The 20,033-nt window shown below is 33.6% G+C and overlaps 1 protein-coding gene across 1 annotated transcript; it reads left to right on the top strand.

The window, feature by feature from the left end:
* Positions 1–3,868: 3,868 nt before the first annotated feature.
* Positions 3,869–10,966, top strand: LOC126734968 (uncharacterized). Its single transcript, XM_050438836.1, has 2 exons — positions 3,869–4,819; positions 8,909–10,966. The coding sequence occupies exons 1-2, from the start codon at positions 4,065–4,067 to the stop codon at positions 9,075–9,077; spliced, it is 924 nt and encodes a 307-aa protein (XP_050294793.1). The 5' UTR covers positions 3,869–4,064; the 3' UTR covers positions 9,078–10,966.
* Positions 10,967–20,033: the final 9,067 nt, after the last annotated feature.

The following is a 20,033-nucleotide window of genomic DNA, read 5'->3' on the forward strand; positions in this document are numbered from 1 at the left end:
AAAAAACTTTATTTAAATAGAAAACGACTAATCTAGTACAGAGTTAATTTAGAACTGATTTGAAGTGCTGAAACGTTAAATATAAAATAATGATGTGGTAATATAATATGGTTACTCTTTGGATTTATAAAGAATATGATATATAACCCTCTCCTCTTAGAATGAAGCATCCTCTGGAAGGTTTACTCTCGGGCATTGGAGAAGAACATCCTGAAAGGAAAGATCTTCGTCATTATCTTGGACCAGTTTCTGTCCACCTTTCTTTTCTTCATGAAGAAAAGCAATACTGCCACTACTAGGTCTATATACAGGGTGATTGTCCATAGGCTTGGGATGTAATATTTGCTTAAATATGAGGTTTCTTCCACTGGGATTATGTTTTCTAGTTGAATGTGAAACTTCGGGAGATTTTCTGTAAAATTTTGCAAGATCCCTCCTTGATTAGAAAGACTCCTTTAACATTCTTCATGGTCGTTTGAGTTTTTCATTGTACTTTGAGGTTTTCAGGTTCGAGGAAAACTGCCAAAAATTAGTTTAATTCTGGAATCATTTCTATATGAATCTCTGGAATCTGAAGTTTGTGAAAACGACATGATTTTGTTGTTTATTTAACTAAAATGTTGATTTCGCAAGGTATATTAGACGTGGATTGAAACGTTTTTGGACAATGATACGGTCTACCTCCGACACATTTATCATTCAGAGGTCTAATCTGTTCATCATTTTCTGATTTCAGAAGATTAATTTTTGGACCTATTATAAGGAAATCTGAATTAGGTTGAGTCGGAATTGGAAGTAAATAATAGAGCTTAAAATCATTTGTGTGTTCAATTGGAAGTGATAAAAAATATATTGTTAAGATAATTCTAACAAGAAACTTTTATGGTATTTTCAATGTTTAGTATATTTTCGGATTTCAAATGTTTCTCATTTTTTTGTAATTCTAAAAATAGCTCTCTAGGTTTAATTATGCTGGAATGCATTATGTCAAGTTTGCAAAAGGTTACTAAATTTTCGATAAGGTATTGTAAGGTATTTAATATGGAGTTATATAAAATTAAAAGTTGATTGATTATATCTGTGGCAAATAAAATATCTCTAAAATTATTATTTTCTTTAATTATTTGATTAAGTTGCAATATTCTTGATGTGGCAGGAAAGGACATCTTAAGGAAGACTGCTGGCATTTAAATCCCACCAAAGTGCAGCTGCTACAAAGGCAAGTACCAAACCATATTTACAATATTGATATTGGCATAAATAAAATTAAATGTCAAGGTTATCTAGATACAGGTAGTCAAATAAATGTTGCAAATGTTTCTATTATAAGTAAACTTAGTAAAACATTAGTTCAGCAGCAGTCGTACGAAGCGGTCGTGTTTTGACTCGTTGCCTCTGCCGGATTGATGTTTTGATTTGTTCTGTTTTGATTTTTTTTTACGTTTCTGCTGTGCGTGATACCTGCAAAAAATAATAGTTTCGCTTGACTGTTATTGTTCCTGATCTAAAAGTAGTTCCTGTTTAATACACGTGTTTTGACAACTGACCCCTACATAAGTGTTTTTGTCTTTGAACTTTTTACTCTACAATCTTAAATTTTTTATTATTATTTTTTTTCTTCACCTTAATAAAAAATGGCTGATTCGTGTCAAAAAACCGTATCCGATAAGGATAAATATAAACTTCGTCGCAGCGGAGAGTATCGCCGGAACTTCTGCCTGAAATGCACCGGGCTGGACAAGACAATGACAAAGGCGCGCTTTATTAGCAGAAGTGCCAGAATGTAAGATATTTTTGCAATGTCTGTCAGTCGTACGTTCAGTTCTGCAGCAGTCGTACGAAGCGGTCGTGTTTCCACTCGTTGGCTCTGCCGGATTGATGTTTTGTTTTGTTTTGTTCTGTTTTGATTTTTTTTTTTGACGTTTCTGCTGTGCGTGATTCCTGCAAAAAATAATAGTTCCGCTTGACTGTTATTGTTCCTGATCTAAAAGAAGTTCCTGTTTAATACACGTGTTTTGTCAACATAGTTTGTTGAACCATCATAACATTACGACGACGCGGCTAGTGTTTATTGTGCGCGTGCTACCTGTTTATAAATTTGTTCCCGCTTAACTGAACTTGACTTTGGCAATTAGCATTGACCCCTACATAAGTGTTTTTGTCTTTGAACTTTTTAGTCTACAATCTTACATTTTTTATTATTATATATTTCTTTTCTTTCTTCACCTTAATAAAAAAATGACTGAGTTCAAATGTGATTCGTGTCAAAAAACCGTATCCGATAAGGATAAATATAAACTTCGTTGCAGCGGAGAGTGTCGCCGGAATTTCTGCATGAACTGCACCGGGCTGGACAAGACAATGACAAAAGCGCTTTATCAGCAGAAGTGCCACAATGTAAGATATTTTTGCAATGTCTGTGACTCTCCGACACTCAAATACTTGCACGACAAAGTCTCTCATCTACAAAAAAGTCAGATTCCCCTTGAAATTGTTGAAGCATTGGGAACGTGCCTAAAAAAGAACAACGAACTGTTCCCTGTATTATCTGAGATCTACGACATTCTGAGCTACCATGACTCGAAATGGAAGACCTTATACGATAAAATAGATGAAATTCATTGCCTCCATACAAGAACTCCTGAAAACGGAAAAGAAACCTTATTCCATTCCATCAGGGAAATGAAGCAAGGCATTTTTAATCTCTCGTCTATTCTCCTGGATAATCATGGAGATTCTGTTAAGGTCCAGATACACGACTCATCAAGGGAAGAGCTCGCAAAGGAAATGGGTGATCTCCGAAAAAGTGTTAACCAAATGGCACTTTCCATCGACAATTTAACTTCTAAGGGAAACACGAGTAGTGGAAGTCGCCTCCCGAAACCAAAAAAATCCTGTTCAACGCAGACCGAGCATTTGGAAAAGCCTATAGATGTGAAGACTCCCATAAACAAAACCACTCCTCCACCTTCCAAATCTTTTGTAAAAGAGGAATGGGAATACGTGGTTGTGTCTAGGATCCCCTCATCCTATACAGCAAATCAACTTGCACACTACGTCAAGGAGAAACTTAAAACCACGGACTTTGTTAGATGCTTTCCTATGCTGAAGAACAAGGACTGTCCAGACTCAGACTTCAAAGTTGGCGTGCAAAAAAAGGAGCACCTAAAAACTTTAAAAGACCCAACTATGTGGCCAGCAGGTACAATTGTAGATGGCTACAAATTGAATGCTTCAACCCATCCAGATTCACCAACATCCAATATTCAGCCACCACCAGAAGCCACTGCTACGCCAGAGAGATCTTTAAGAATTGCTTCAGACAAAGAAGCAATCGTTGCGAGTAAGTCCCTTGCACGGAAACCCTCTAAAATAATAATAGAAAAAAAAACGATGAACGAAGACGAGCCCTTTATGGATCCGTTGACTCCGCCAATAGTGAGGCTGTCCCAAAATTCTGATCCTGAGAATAGCCGTTACCTATTGGCCAGACTGAGGGACCCCTCAATTTTAAAATCACTAAGGCTCTACCTGGCATACCTCCACGACCTGCCGGCGAGTACATGCTTTGAAGGGCACACGAAAACTAGGATTAAACTAATGCTTGCCGCAGAAGGACTTCCCACTGACATGGACTCCCTGAGAAAATTATACTGTCGGTTTCATAATGCCTATGGTATTGGTTCGGCTGAAATTGAAGCAGACCTCTCCGCCTTTGGATCCTTCTTCTCTTCAGAAAGACTCCTACGGCTCCAGAAAATTAGAGAAGGTCAAACTAATTATTTTTCTCCAACTAAGTCAAAAAAATTTTAAATAAAACGACGCGAATAGAGGATCAAGCACCCTCTAAAAAAATGGACGTTAGCAAGCTTAATATATTTCTCATTAACATTCAGTCCTTAAGACATAAAACAGACGAATTACATCTTTTATTGGAAGAGCTTAACTTTCCACATATTGTTGCCATAACAGAACATTGGTTAAAGACTGATGAGCCTGTATTTATTAAAAACTATACCACTTTAGCTAGATATAATAGAAGTAATTTATCTCATGGGGGTACTATGATAATGTCCACTAACAACGATTTTTCCGCGGTCACAAAATTTGATAATTTATTATCTGAAAAAGTATTCGAATTTTCCATTGTCTATCATAATACCCTTGACCTTTATATAGTTTGTATTTACAAAACACCTGACGCGGACGTGCAAATTTTCTGCCAAAAATTATTAAGCTTGCTAGAATCCCTGCCCTTAATAAGCAAATTAATCTTGTGTGGCGATCTTAATATTGACTTCTCCAGTGTGTGTGCTGCTAAGGAATCCTTTCAGTCCATATTTGATTCATTTGGGATGGTTATGCATATTAACTCCCCAACCAGAATAACCAAAACTAGCTCTAGTATCATTGACTACGTCGTATCAACCTTTGATCCGGAACTCGTTGATTTAACTATCTTTAACTCAGGTTTCTCCGATCATGAAGCAGTGTTAACTAAATTTTCTCTAAATCACAAAAATAAAAGAGTCCCGCGCAAAATGTGCCGTATCTTTGGGGAAAAAAATTTCCTAAATTTCAAAAATCTATGTCTAAGAACGGACTGGGACTTCCTATCTGATGATGTTAACACTGAGTTTTCTCGATTTATAAAGTCACTGTCTGATTTGGCATCCAACTCATTTCCTCTTAGACCCATCAAAATTAAACAAAAAAAACCATGGTCTACTAAAGGCTTACGCTTGTCTTCTAAAAATATACGCTCCTTATCACACTTAAAAAAATTCTCAGACAGTGTGTTCTTCCACGATTACGTAAGGTTGTACAAAAAATTTACCATAAAACAATAAAGGCAGCCAAGGACCTCTATTACAATAAAAGGATTTCTAATTCTGCAAATGTTGGTAAGGAAACTTGGTCTATTGTTAATGAATTAAGGGATAAGGCTTCTCCATCTATCACAATCCCCACTTCACCGGATAACTTAAACAACTACTTTATAAATGTAGCCAAAAATCTCATGAATACCGTAACTCCTTCCCACGATCCTCTCTCATATCTCGCTAATGAGAATTTACATAATTTCTTTCTTACACCCATAGCATTAGAAGAACTACGCAGCACAATAAAAGACATTAAAAACAAATCTTCATCTGGGGCTGATGGTCTAACGCTCAAAATGTTTTCAAATCTCCCGGATATCACTTTAAACCATCTTACCAACTTGATTAATATGTCTCTTCAAATTGGAATCTTTCCAAGCTGCCTTAAGACGGCAATTATTATTCCTTTACATAAAGGGGGCGAGAAGGATCAATGTTCGAACTATCGCCCAATTGCACTTCTCCCAACATTATCGAAGATTATTGAAAGACTGGTAAAGAAACGACTTTTATCCTTTTTGTTTAAATATAAAATTATAACCCCGCATCAGTTCGGATTCTTAAGTAACAAGTGCACCAATGATGCTATGTTGTCCCTCTTTAATAATATATACTCCAGCCTAAACAGCCATCTCTCTACAGCAACAATTTTCTGTGATTTCTCTAAAGCTTTCGACTGTGTAAACCATAATATCCTAATTAATAAATTGCAGCACTATGGAATTAGAGGAACACCTCTCGAGTGGTTCATGTCATACCTGAACAACAGGAATCAGTTTGTTAGGGTTGATTCGATGACGTCTTCGAGCAAGCCAATAGAATGCGGGGTACCTCAGGGCTCAGTTCTAGGCCCTATTTTGTTTCTTCTATTTATAAATGATATTGCTAATCTGGACATAAATGGTAAAATTTGTCTCTTTGCGGACGATACTAGTTTTTCTTGGAGCAACTTAAATATGGTGGCTCTTCGTAGAACCATATCTCGTGACCTAGTCACCATTTAATCGTGGTGCAATTCAAATCTCTTGTGCCTTAACGTCTCAAAAACTAGAGTATTATCATTTAGCGGTGCGTTGCAACCTTTTGTAATTAATAACAACAGAATGGAGGTCGTTGATTCCGTAAAGTTCTTGGGACTGATGGTAGACAACTCTTTAAAATGGGATATCCACATCGATTACTTATCCAAAAAATTAAGTTCTGCATGTTTTGCTCTGAGATCAGTATCCAGGGAGCTAAGTTTGGCAACGGCTATAACAGTTTATTATGCCCTGTTTGAGTCGCACCTCCGATATGCCCTTCCGTTTTGGGGTACGTGTGGTGCGACTCAATTTGAACGCATATTTAAGCTACAAAAGAGAGCTATACGCTATTCATTAAGACTAAATTACAGAACTCACTGCCAGGAATATTTTAAAAAATTTAAAATACTAACTCTTCCTTCCTTATTTATATTTGAATCCGTCTGCCTAATCCGCAAGCACTTATCAGATATGTCAGAAAGGCCATCTCACAACTATCCTCTTAGAAACGCAGAGTACGATCTTTATCTACCAACCCCACGATCAGAACTAGTTAAACGATCCATTCTTTATAATGCAAAAAAAATGCACAATCATCTCCCATTTGAAATCAAATCAATAACAACTTTTTCCAAATTTCGGAAAGCTCTGAAATCATACTTGCTGGAGAGAGCCTTATACACAGTAAACGACTTTTTTAAATTTTTTAATAATTAATGTTATGTAATTTTAAGCACGCGCTTCCTAAACACTGGTAAATTTGTTTATGTTGTTATGATAATGTACATAAATAATATTCGTATATTATATAAACAAATTAGTAGTTTGCTAATAATGTTTTTGTAAACAACTGCCTTTTGCCGACTTTGTATACAAGTAAATGTATATATATTTTATAGATTTTAAGGAAATGTGACCTAAACAATTTATAAAATTGTTAAGTTTTTTGTATGTTTTGTTGTATTTTTATTTTTATATATTTGTATTTTTTGTTTTCTCTTTGTGTATATTTTGTTTGTATGATTTATTTAAATAATAGCTTTGTCAACAAAATTTTAAATTTTATGATAATAAAGCATTGATTGATTGATTGATTGTGACTCTCCGACACTCAAATACTTGCACGACAAAGTCTCTCATCTACAAAAAAGTCAGATCCCCCTTGAACGTGCCTAAAAAAGAACAACGAACTGTTCCCTGTATTATCTGAGATCTACGACATTCTAAGCTACCATGACTCGAAATGGAAGACCTTATACGATAAAATAGATGAAATTCATAGCCTTCATACGAGAACTCCTGAAAACGGAAAAGAAACCTTATTATATTCCATCAGGGAAATGAAGCAAGGCATTTTTAATCTCTCGTCTATTCTCCTGGATAATCATGGAGATTCTGTTAAGGTCCAGATACACGACTCATCAAGGAAAGAGCTCGCAAAGGAAATGGGTGATCTCCGAAAAAGTGTTAACCAAATGGCACTTTCCATCGACAAGTTAACTTCTGTAGGGGAAACACGTGTAGTGGAAGTAGCCTCCTGAAACCAAAAAAATCCAGTTCAACGCAGACCGAGCATTTGGAAAACCCTATAGATGTGAAGGCTCCCATAAACAAAACCACTCCTCCTCCTTCCAAATCTTTTGTAAAAGAGGACTGGGAATACGTGGTTGTGTCTAGGATCCCCTCATCCTATACAGCAAATCAACTTGCACACTACGTCAAGGAGAAACTTAAAACCACGGACTTTGTTAGATGCTTTCCTATGCTGAAGAACAAGGACTGTCCAGACTCAGACTTCAAAGTTGGCGTGCAAAAAAAGGAGCACCTAAAAACTTTAAAAGACCCAACTATGTGGCCAGCAGGTACAATTATAGATGGCTACAAATTGAATGCTTCAACCCATCCAGATTCACCAACATCCAAGATTCAGCCACCACCAGAAGCCACTGCTACGCCAGAGAGATCTTTAAGAATTGCTTCAGACAAGGAAGCAATCGTTGCGAGTAAACCCCTTGCACCGGAACCCTCTAAAATAATAATTGAAAAAAAAACGATGAATGAAGACCCTTCATGGATGGTCCCTTCATGGATCCGTTGACTCCACCAATAGTGAGGCTGTCCCAAAATTCTGATCCTGAGAATAGCCGTTACCTATTGGCCAGGCTGAGGGACCCTTCAATTTTAAAATCACTTAGGCTCTACCTGGCATACCTCCACGACCTGCCGGCGAGTACATGCTTTGAAGGGCACACGAAAACTAGCATTAAACTAATGCTGGCCGCAGAAGGACTTCCCACTGACATGGACTCCCTGAGAAAATTATACTGTCGGTTTCATAATGCCTATGGTATTGGTTCGGCTGAAATTGAAGCAGACCTCTCCGCCTTTGGATCCTTTTTCTCTTCAGAAAGACTCCTACGGCTCCAGAAAATTAGAGAAGGTCAAACTAATTATTTTTCTCATGGAGGTACTATGATAATGTCCACTAACAACGATTTTTCCGCGGTCACAAAATTTGATAATTTATTATCTGAAAAAGTATTCGAATTTTCCATCGTCTATCATAATACCTTTGACCTTTATATAGTTTGTATTTACAAAACACCTGACGCGGACGCGTCGGTAAAGTAAATTTTCTGCCAAAAATTATTAAGCTTGCTAGAATCTCTGCCCTTAATAAGCAAATTAATTTTGTGTGGCGATCATGAAGCAGAGTCTCGCGCAAAATGTGCCGTATCTTTGGGGAAAAAAATTTCCTAAATTTCAAAAATCTATGTCTAAGAACGGACTGGGACTTCCTATCTGATGATGTTAACACTGAGTTTTCTTGATTTATAAAGTCACTGTCTGATTTGACATCCAACTCATTTCCTCTTAGACCCATCAAAATTAAACAAAAAAAACCATGGTCTACTAAAGGCTTACACTTGTCTTCTAAAAATATACGCTCCTTATCACACTTTAAAAATTCTCAAACAGTGTGTTCTTCCACGATTACGTAAGGTTGTACAAAAAAATTTACCATAAAACAATAAAGGCAGCCAAGGACCTCTATTACAATAAAAGGATTTCTAATTCTGGAAATGTTGGTAAGGAGACTTGGTATACTGTTAATGAAATAAGGCATAAGGCTTCTCCATCTATCACAATCCCCACTCACCGGATAACTTAAACAACTACTTTATAAATGTAGCCAAAAATCTCATGAATACCGTAACTCCTTCCCACGATCCTCTCTCATATCTCGCTAATGAGAATTTACATAATTTCTTTCTTACACCCATAGCATTAGAAGAAGCCACTACGCGAGCGAAACGAACTAAACGAGCACAATAAAAGACATTAAAACCAAATCTTCATCTGGGGCTGATGGTCTAACGCTCAAAATGTTTTAAAATCTCCCGGATATCACTTTAAACCATCTTACCAACTTGATTAATATGTCTCTTCAAATTGAAATCTTTTCAAGCTGCCTTAAGACGGCAATTATTATTCCTTTACATAAAGAGGGCGAGAAGGATCAATGTTCGAACTACCGCCCAATTGCACTTCTCCCAACATTATCGAAGATTATTGAAAGACTGGTAAAGAAACGAATTTTATCCTTTTTGCTTAAATATAAAATTATAACCCCGCATCAGTTCGGATTCTTGAGTATCAAGTGCACCAATGACGCTATGTTGTCCCTCTTTAATAATATATACTCCAGCCTAAACAGCCATCTTTCTACAGCAACAATTTTCTATGATTTCTCTAAAGCTTTCGACTGTGTAAACAATAATATCCTAATTAATAAATTGCAGCACTATGGAATTAGAGGAATACCTCTCGAGTGGTTTATGTCATACCTGAACAACAGGAATTAGTTTGTTAGGGTTGATTCGATGACGTCTTCATGCAAGCCAATAGAATGCAGGGTACCTCAGGGCTCAGTTCTAGGCCCTATTTTTTTCTTCTATTTATAAATGATATTGCTTATCTGAACATAAATGGTAAAATTTGTCTCTTTGCGGACGATACTAGTTTTTCTTGGAGCAACTTAAATATGGTGGCTCTTCGTAGAACCATATCTCGTGACCTAGTCACCATTAAATCGTGGTGCGATTCAAATCTCTTGTGCCTTAACGTCTCAAAAACGAAAGTATTATCATTTGGCGGTGCGTTGCAACCTTTTGTAATTAATAACAACAGAATGGAGGTCGTTGATTCCGTAAAGTTCTCGGGACTGATGGTAGCCAACTCTTTAAAATGGGATATCCACATCGATTCCTTATCTAAAAAATTAAGTTCTGCATGTTTTGCTCTGAGATCAGTATCCAGGGAGTTAAGTTTGGCAACGGCTATAACAGTTTATTATGCCCTGTTTGAGTCGCACCTCCGATATGCCCTCCCGTTTTGAGGTACGTGTGGTGCGACTCAAATTGAACGCATATTTAAGCTACAAAAGAGAGCTATACGGTATTCATTAAGACTAAATTACAGAGCTCACTGCCAGGAATATTTTAAAAAATTTAAAATACTAACTCTTCCTTCCTTATTTATATTTGAATCCGTCTGCCTAATCCGCAAGCACTTATCAGATATGTCAGAGAGGCCATCTCACAATTATCCTCTTAGAAACGCAGAGTACGATCTTTATCTACCAACCCCACGATCAGAACTAGTTAAACGATCAATTCTTTACAATGCAAAAAAAATGCACAATCATCTCCCTTTTGAAATCAAATCAATAACAACTTTTACCAAATTTCGGAAAGCTCTGAAATCATACTTGCTGGAGAGAGCCTTATACACAGTAAACGACTTTTTTTAATAATTAATGTTATGTAATTTTAAGCACGCGTTTCCTAAACACTGGTTAATTTATTTATGTTGTTACGATAATGTACATAAATAATATTCGTATATTATGTAAACAAATTAGTAGTTTGCTAATAATGTTTTTGTAAACAGTTGCATGCTTTTTTTACCGACTTTGTATACAAGTGAATGTATATATATTTTATCGATTTTAAGGAAATGTGACATCAAACAATTTATAAAATTGTTAAGTTTTTTTGTATGTTTTGTTGTATTTTTATATATTTGTATTTTTTGTTTTTTCTTTGTATACAGGGTGTCCGGAAGCTAGATGCAATCCTTTAAGGGGGTGGTAGCTGATTTAATTTCAAACATTTTAAGCTAAATATGTGTAGGTCGAAATTTGTTTATAAATTTTTTATGGCAGATTTTGCATTTTTCTCAATAAATACCAAAATTTCACACTAACGGTAATAGAGTGCAAGTTACAATTAGTATCTGAGTTTCAAAGTTTATTTTGTTTTGTCTAATGTGTATTAATAAAAATACGATCAATTTCAAGCTTCTGTGTAAACTTATTAGAAAAAATAAAGATATTGAAACGTAAAAAATAAATATGGAGTTAAAATAAAAATGCTTTGTTTTATGTTTAAATAATTGTTATGAAAATGCTTTCGTCGTTCAAACCTCTCTAAAAATATGCCTAGCTTCTGCCCTTTATTTTAAGATATCACTCATGCCGATGCCTGCCCAATTCTCAGAATTATGGCCTCTTTTGTGCGGCAGGTCATGTAAACAAAACTTACCGGATTGGTTTTTCTATTATGGGACAGTTCAGGTAAATATTCAGGTAAATAAAAAGTAATAAAAACAAAATTAAGCAGAGGTACCTATAAATAGTAGATACTTATAATAGTAGATACTGTAGGGTAAGGGGTACCTAGTAGGTACTTTGTGGTGGGGGTTACAAGTTAGGTACTCGCTTAATAAATAAAAACGTGTGATTTTAGCCTCTTGTTGTTTAGTTTCACTCTCGCCACTAATTTTGTAAGATTATCAACTTCGTACTGACTGCATCCACTGTTTTTTAAATCGAGTTTCTGTCCGTTTTATTAAACAGTATTGTAAAATGTAATTTACCAACCAAGAGTACGCTGACATTGTCTTCACATATGGACGGACTTTACTGAGGGACAGATATTGCTCTTGAAAAATATTGTGGACATCCTGGTAGCTGATTTAGAATAACACCAGATAAATGAAAACTGTGTATTAAACACCTAACCCGGAGGTGATTTCATATTTAAATGGGTGTTTAACTCCAACAAATTATAAGAAATGTTTTTTTATGCACCTTTAGCAAGTCTTGACATTCCTAATGAAGCCGTTAATAATTCTCCAGTTTTTCCCATATTAAAAGAAGTAACCCTTTCAATTTCATGAGCTTAAAGCTCGCATACCTAGGTATAACAGGTACAACGTAGTACTTAAAAACATTGTCTGAACAGAAAGCCGTATGGCAAAATGATTTTGGGGCATCACTAAACTTTCGCTTGCGGTGTTAGAATAGGTTATATATTTTTATTTTTAATCCAAAATCCAACACAAATAAGTTAAATTAACATTAATATATGTGTTAATATATAGCTTAAAATTATTATATTAGATGGCCTCCATCACTTCCAGATCTATGGGGCTATATACAAAATGAAGTATTAAAACCACAAGGCAGAACTTCGAGAGGCAATTCATTTAGCCTTTCAAAATGAATTGAAACCTTTCAACCAATGATTTTTTTTTAATTCAAAGAATTACAAAGATGTGCCAATTTTGTATTAGAGAAAATGGCCCTCATTTTGAACATGTTGAAACTGTTAGAAAATTTACTGTTATAAAAAAACTCTTAAAGATTTAGAATGCTTCATAAAATTATATTCTAATAGTATCCAATTCTTCCTTAGTAATATGTAACTATCTATTATTTATTAATGTTGTTTATGGCCTACTATTAAGTTATGCATTTAAATTTAAAAAAAAATGTCATTTGTTTGGGTATTTATGAAAAAATACTATAATAATATTATGAAAATGTAAATATGGTAATTATTCTCATAGTTTATATATTTTATTCGAATTTTGCATTTAATTTGATTAATAGGGTTTATTTAGGGTTCTAATAACGTTAATTTTAATATTTTCATCACCAGTGTCTAGTTTTGAAGTAGTTCTTTTTGTGTGAGGGCCTCAATTTAGGTTATATCGATGCTGTAGCACGCAAATGTGGTAAGTATAATAATAAAGTTAATTTGCAGACATATTTTTAAAGTTTGAATGCTTTTCAAAGGCGCCGAGAGAAAAACCGGGCCCGGGTCTAAAAATTTAAGGGCTTCTATACAAACAATCATAATTTCTTCAAATGAATAAAACTAATCAAATATATGTGTTAATTATGTATACAGGGTGTCCCATAATTTAGTCGACACATAGCAACGGCGTATTCTTCGCTCAAAAGTATTACAATTTGATCAAATTCTTCAAGTTCGGAAAACGAGTTCTTCAAAAAGTAGCATATCACCACAAAATTTGGTAGTAAGGAGTTTTTGAAGCGAGAGTTTTTATAGAAATCTCAGCTTAATGTCACTTTAAAAAGTTATATCGTTGTCGGCCGTTTTTGAGATAATTGATTTTTAATTTTGAATGCGGCTTAAATAAAAAATTTGTCATTTACGATTTGCAATTTTTTCTAGGGAAATTCAGTTTTTTATTTATAGAAGGGTAAATTATTCGAAAATACATATAGAGCTAGGCAGTACTAATTGAAATTAATCCATATAAAAAAAATAAGAAAGGACGACATCCTGCATTATTGAAACCGTTACTTTTGGATACACGTAAATTTTCCAATATTTTTATAGCACGCTTTGATAGAAATAAATTAGTTTGGGGACCGCGTTATGGTGATAAATATAATTAAATATAAATAAATATAATAATAAATATTATTTCTATCAAAAGTTTGGTGCTTAACTTCAATCATTAGAGTCCTTAAAAAAATTTCTAACATTTCAAAAGTCAATAATACCTTGATACGACGTTTTTTCTAACCTAGAAATGCGAGACATGATACGCGTATATGCCAAGAAAATTTTAGCGCAAGAAGAGCATGATATGTGGATATGTTTCCAAGTAGAAAACATCCTAATTTTAAAACATTCAAAAACAAAATAAATATTTGGTATGCTATTATTGGTAATTACTTTCCGGGACCAACAGAGTTACCACCGAATTTAAATGGCGAACTCTATTTAGATCTTTTACGAAATAAGCTGATCAAGCTTTTGGAACACTTTTTTTGACAATTATGGACACATAGTGCTCTCAGGAGGATCAGATAAAGGAGAAAAACTATAAATGTTTTAATTTTCAAAGAGTTTATTTTCTTTTGTAGAAATATATATTGTTTCTTTGGATAATACTCTGTTATACATTTTTTAATTAGTTTTTAAAATCTGTTTAATTTTTCTTTAGGAAACAGAAATAAGTACCTACGTATTAAACAAGGATAGTTCATCCTCTATTGAAACTTTGTTTGTGTTAGTAAGATAGGGATACTATTAACCTATTGGTAATGTCTTTAGATGTATTATAAGAAAATCTTCACAACCTTTTCTAATCTATTTAAAATTAGGCTAGTTTAGTGCTAATAAAATACTTTTAAATATTTTTAGATTAATTCTAATTTATATAAAGTCTGTTCTAATAAATTATTGTATATTACTTATATCATTTTAAGTATTTTTAGGAAAATTAAATAATAAATGTATTAACGAAAAAAATTGTTTTATTTCCATTTTGTAATTGGTGATGATATGTAGTACACTATTGTTAATTGATTATTGCAGTAAATTAACTCATTTAGATATGTAAAATAAATCTTTTTAACTCTAATAAAGAGTTTTATTTTTATTTCGATCAATATCTGATGCTAATACCTAATCAAAGAGGTCCTTTTCTCTATAAGTAACCCTATTGAATAGGTTACGTTTGCTTTAGATATTAAATAATAGGATTCAGAATCAGATTAAATGAAATTTGATTTCCCGCCTTAATTTGGCCACGCCTTTCTATCATTTTGATTGGTCCAATATAGTCCAATTTAGTACAATCCAATAGTCAAGTTAGTTACAACCGTTTCCGTTGCCAAGCAAGAGAACGCTAGCTGATTTAACAGAGGAATTTCTATCAGTTTGTATGTAACCACCTCTTCTTTATATGTTTGTGTCCTGTGGTGTCGGCACAGGGCTGGGATTCTAAAATCACGACTCGATCTCGATACGATCACGACTTCGATCGCGACTCAGTCGTGACGTGAAAGGTGATTCTAAATTTTAATCGTCGGCTAAACTCGTTTTATTCGATTTGATTTAGGTTTCTTGGTATTTTCCCTTTTGTTATTTTCCCTAATATTTGACAGATGAAACTGTCAATTGTCTTTTCTATTGGTAAACACTAAGAATTTATATTTATTTTGTTAATTTTTCGCATCATTATTTAAATATATGCTCATATTATTTCTTTAAAATAAAAAAAAATCGTTTAAAACCACCGCTACCTATAGGAAAATAATAATTGAATTCATGGAAAATCACAAAAACTTGTTGTGTTCATCCACTTTTGGTTTTAATATGGCAACATAGGTGCAATCAATAGGAATAGGACCTATAACACAAGAGAAATTGAATCTCTCTATAAATGTTAATTTATTAATTTGTCTCTCATCTCTTATATTTGAAAAATTAATGAATTGGTTAGCAAGGTGATTGTCAATAATTTTAGTAAGTTTCGCTAATTCCAAATTTAAAATCTTATCGAATGCTTCTTTGGTAACAATCTGTGGCATAAAATCTTAACATAGTAAAACTGCCCATTCAATGGTAACTCTACTTCCTTTGCCTCTATTATTAACAGAAGGTTGTGGAAAATAGGGTCGAATTAAATCTATTAGTTGTGTTTAAGAAAGCTTCTTGATATACTAATGAAAACCTGGTATGACTATTGGTAAACAATAAATGAAACAAATATGTTTAAAAAAGGATGCTGTCACATTATGCACGTATTAAAAAAGGAAGAAGCTATATCGTCTGGTGTATACGATATACCCAAACGTGTTGTTGACAAATCGTTAAAAACTAGGCAATCCGCAAGACACTCACGACTGAAAATTTTATTTAGAATCAGTCATATCGAGTAATCGTGTCGAGTCGTGATTTTAGAATCCCAGGAAAGAGGAAAATCCTTGGTCTGTTTTCTGTGGGTGTCGGCTTTCAGTGTTGCCAGTTTGTTACATTTGTAATAAATCTGTTACATTTCAGCTTAATTAGTTACATTGTTACATTACCCTCTAAATCTATTACATTTTACTATTTTTAAAGCTAAGCACATAAAATTCTTTCATTTTTCGCCTAAATAAAAAAGTTTGATAAAAAAATCGAATACCCATTTTTGAAAGTGTAAAGTCTGTAAAGTATAAAAACTTATATGGAATCCCTCAGCCTACAGGCAAGCGACGCCGCAAGCCGAAACGCAACGGAACTGTAAATCTTCGCGCTAAGGCTACGCGCTACGCTTTGTTTTCTATTCTTGTTCCTTCTCTTTAGGGTCGTTGCCTTAGACCATGCGAGAAAGACAAGGATAAGATTATTTTATACTATAGAGGTTATGTTTACGATAATTTAGCAGATATAAATTTTCGTTAAATTTTGTTGGTCGTTTTTCTTAGTAAGCTTTAGTCGTTTCTATTAGAGGAGTTGTGCGTGTGATAAGATTTTAACAAGGAAAGGACATACAATAAATTCCTAAGACACCCCATTATAGTTATTTTGCAATGGACAGGTAGGTAGAAGAGTTTTTTTTTTTAACTTTAAATGTTACCTACACCGAATTTTATTATTTTAACTTTAAAATTAAAAAAATATAATGGCAAACCAATTTCCTTAGACTCCCGGTATATTTTAATGCAATTGTATATGAAACTAAAAAATATAAATATTTTAGGTTCCTAATAAAAAAACCCAAACAGTCTGTTAACCCACAAGAGACAGCAGAACAAGAAAGCTCAAGTTCTAAAAGTGTCACAGAAGTGATAGAACCTGTTGCTAGTTGCAGTCGTGCCGAAGAAGCCAGACCAAGTACCAGTGAGGTAATCCCTGCAAAGCAGAAGAAAGAAAAAATATACAAACAAAATTTTAAAAAGCAATGGACTGTTGGAACATTTAAATGGCTTGATGTACATGAAAATGAGGACTTTTATTGCAAAGTGTGTAATAGCACCCTAAAAGGTGGTGTACCTTATTTTAAAAGGCACCAAGAAACTTCTTTACACAAAATGAATTTGGAAAAAGCGAAAAATACCCCAAAAATAATAAATTTTGTAAAAAAAATAATCAAGTGGAGAAGTCTGTTAGGCGGGCTGAGCTTAAACTTGTAGCATTTATTAGTGAGCATAATCTACCATTCCTTATAAAAAATCACTTAATACTAATAATTAATTTCGATTTTTCCTGATTCAGATGTGGCTAAAAAACTTAAATGCAACAGAACAAAAGCCACAAAATTAACTAAAGGTTGTTTAGCTCAGGAACAACACATCTCGTGAGAGTGTATATTACAGAAGCAGCACTTTTCACTTATAATTGATGAGACCACAGACATAAGTACCCAAAAATCATTAGTTCTTATAGCTCGGGATTTTGACAAAATACACCAAAGATCTAGAGACACATTTCTGGGACTTTTAAGGGTGCAAGACTGTACTGCCCAAGGCATTTATAATTCCATTTGTGAATATTTGGGAAATATACAGGTGCCAACTCAAAACCTACTAGGTTTTGCATCTGACAATGCTGCTGTAATGATGGGGAACATAGGAGGTGTGCAAAAGCTGTTAAGAAATATTTTACCTAACATTTTTGTGCTTGGCTGTGTTTGTCATAGCTTCCACCTTTGCTCTTCAGCAGCATCAAAAAAGCTTCCAAGGAGTGTAGAGGACTTTATCCGTTCAATATATAATTACTTTTCACATAGTAGCAAACGCCAGGAATGCTTTCAATTTTCATGCCACACAAAATGCTTCATCCCTCTCAAACCAGATGGCTCTCTTTACAGGTAAATTACCTAAAATATATTTCCGTGGGTTTTTACATACTAATAATATTTCTTATTTTAACTTTAGGCTGCTGTAGACCGAACTTTAGAGAACTGGGATGCTCTAATACTGTTTTTTAGAGGTGAATGCTTTCAAGAAGACTTGAATTCAACAAAAAACATTTTGAATTGCCTGGAACACCCTACATATAAGATGTATTTTACGTTTATATCCTATATTCTAGATTTGATAAACAAATTGAATATGGAATTTCAAGCTGAGAAACCAAAGGTTTTTAACCTAGTCACTAGAGTAAGTGATGTGTATCGCATGATACTCAGAAATTATTTAAAAAAAGACTATATTGATCATATAGATTTTAATTTGGTTGACTGTAAAAATCCATCTAATTTCCTTTCCGTAGATCAAATTTATTTTGGTGCTAAAACTGAAGCCTTAATGACAAAGCCCAACATTGAAAAAAATGAAGTTCATAACTTTAAATTAAGAGCGTTAGATTTTTATATTGAGCTTTGTACGCAAATAAAAAAAGATTTGACTTTTGTGATCCCGTTTTAAATTTTCTTAAAATCTTAAACCCGCAAGTGGCAATGTCTGGTGAAATACCCAGCATTTCATTATCTGTACAAACTTTTTTTCCCGAACTAGTGGATGATATTGAAAGCCTAAATATTGAGTGGAGAATGTTAGCTGATTTATCAGAATTAAAAAAAAAGAGGCTACAGATTTCGAAACATTCTGGTCAAACATTTTCTTAATGAAAAATACTTTAAATGAATTAATGTTTCCAAATTTAACAAAGTTAATGCAAAGTCTTTTGTCTCTACCCCATTCATCTGCTGCGGCTGAACGAAGATTTTCGCAAGTAACTTTGCTGAAAACGAAATTGAAAAATCGTCTGGAAATTCAAACACTAGATACTATTTTACATACCAAAGATATGTTTAATGACCAGATCTGTTATAATTGGGAACCGTCACCTTCTTTATTGAAGAAAAAAATTATTATTGATTAACTATAATGATTATTTTATTATGACGAATTTATGTTCCTTTTTTTCTACCCTAGAACTAATCTTTGGTTGCCATTTTTGTTTTGTTTTTGGAATTAGTGATTTATTTTTGTTGAATTTATGTATTAATATCTGCCTGAAGTATTATATCTACATATTAATTTTTAGGAAATGTTCTTGGTTGAAATATTTTTTTTCGAGTTTTTAATTTTTGTTTGTAAGTTAAGGTTATGGTTTATAAACCTATTAGTGGCTTAAAAGTGCATTTAAAATACCTTACATACAACTAATTATACATATAATTATACATAGAATACAAAGACTAATTATACATATAATTAGTCTAATTTTCTTAAGTCTGATGTACCAAAAGTTTTTTGTATTATTACCTAGATCATTTGTTTTCATATTAGTTCCTATCATTCCTATACTTACAGTTATGTGATTTTTTTTCATTAGGTTTGTAAGATATCTAAGAATTATCTTTGGTGCGTTCTGTTTTTGTTGGTATTTTTTAGATCTATAATAATCCTATATAAATAAAGAAATAAAAGACGTTAAATGAGTTTTTTATTAATTTTATTTTCTAATAGTAATAATATTAGGTAATATATCCATAAGTTTTCGATAAAATAATGACTAGATTTTATTCATAAAATGGTGAAACAAAAATAGCATCCTTCGCTCGGCCAGACCCATTGCTTCTTATATTTGGGTGTATTGAGGGTTGCAGGAAATATAGGAGCATACCATATATACGTTTTTTATTTAACTTTTTTCCTATTAATCATTTTGTACGTTAAAAATTGCTTTTATGTCTTTACTAACTCGGCGACACGAAATTTTGTGAATAATTTGTATTTTTAGTAATAAGTGATAATCTGTTACATTTGTATGGCATTTTATTACTTTTTAGTTGGCTTGCCTGTTACATATACAAAAATCATTCTGGCAACACTGTCGGCTTTGCATAATACGACCTGAAAAGTGAAAACTCGGGCGCTTGAGGGCGGCTTTTTTGAGGCGATTTTTGGGTCATGAACAATAATTTATTATCTTTAGTATCTTTAGTAGAGTAGTCAAAACCTGTTTCTTTAGCATAAGACAATAATGCCAGCGACAAATCCAAATGTATGTGTTTATAGGGGATG

This window comes from Anthonomus grandis, chromosome 4, assembly GCF_022605725.1.
Source record: "Anthonomus grandis grandis chromosome 4, icAntGran1.3, whole genome shotgun sequence".
In the NCBI taxonomy this organism is placed as follows: Eukaryota; Metazoa; Arthropoda; class Insecta; order Coleoptera; family Curculionidae; genus Anthonomus; species Anthonomus grandis.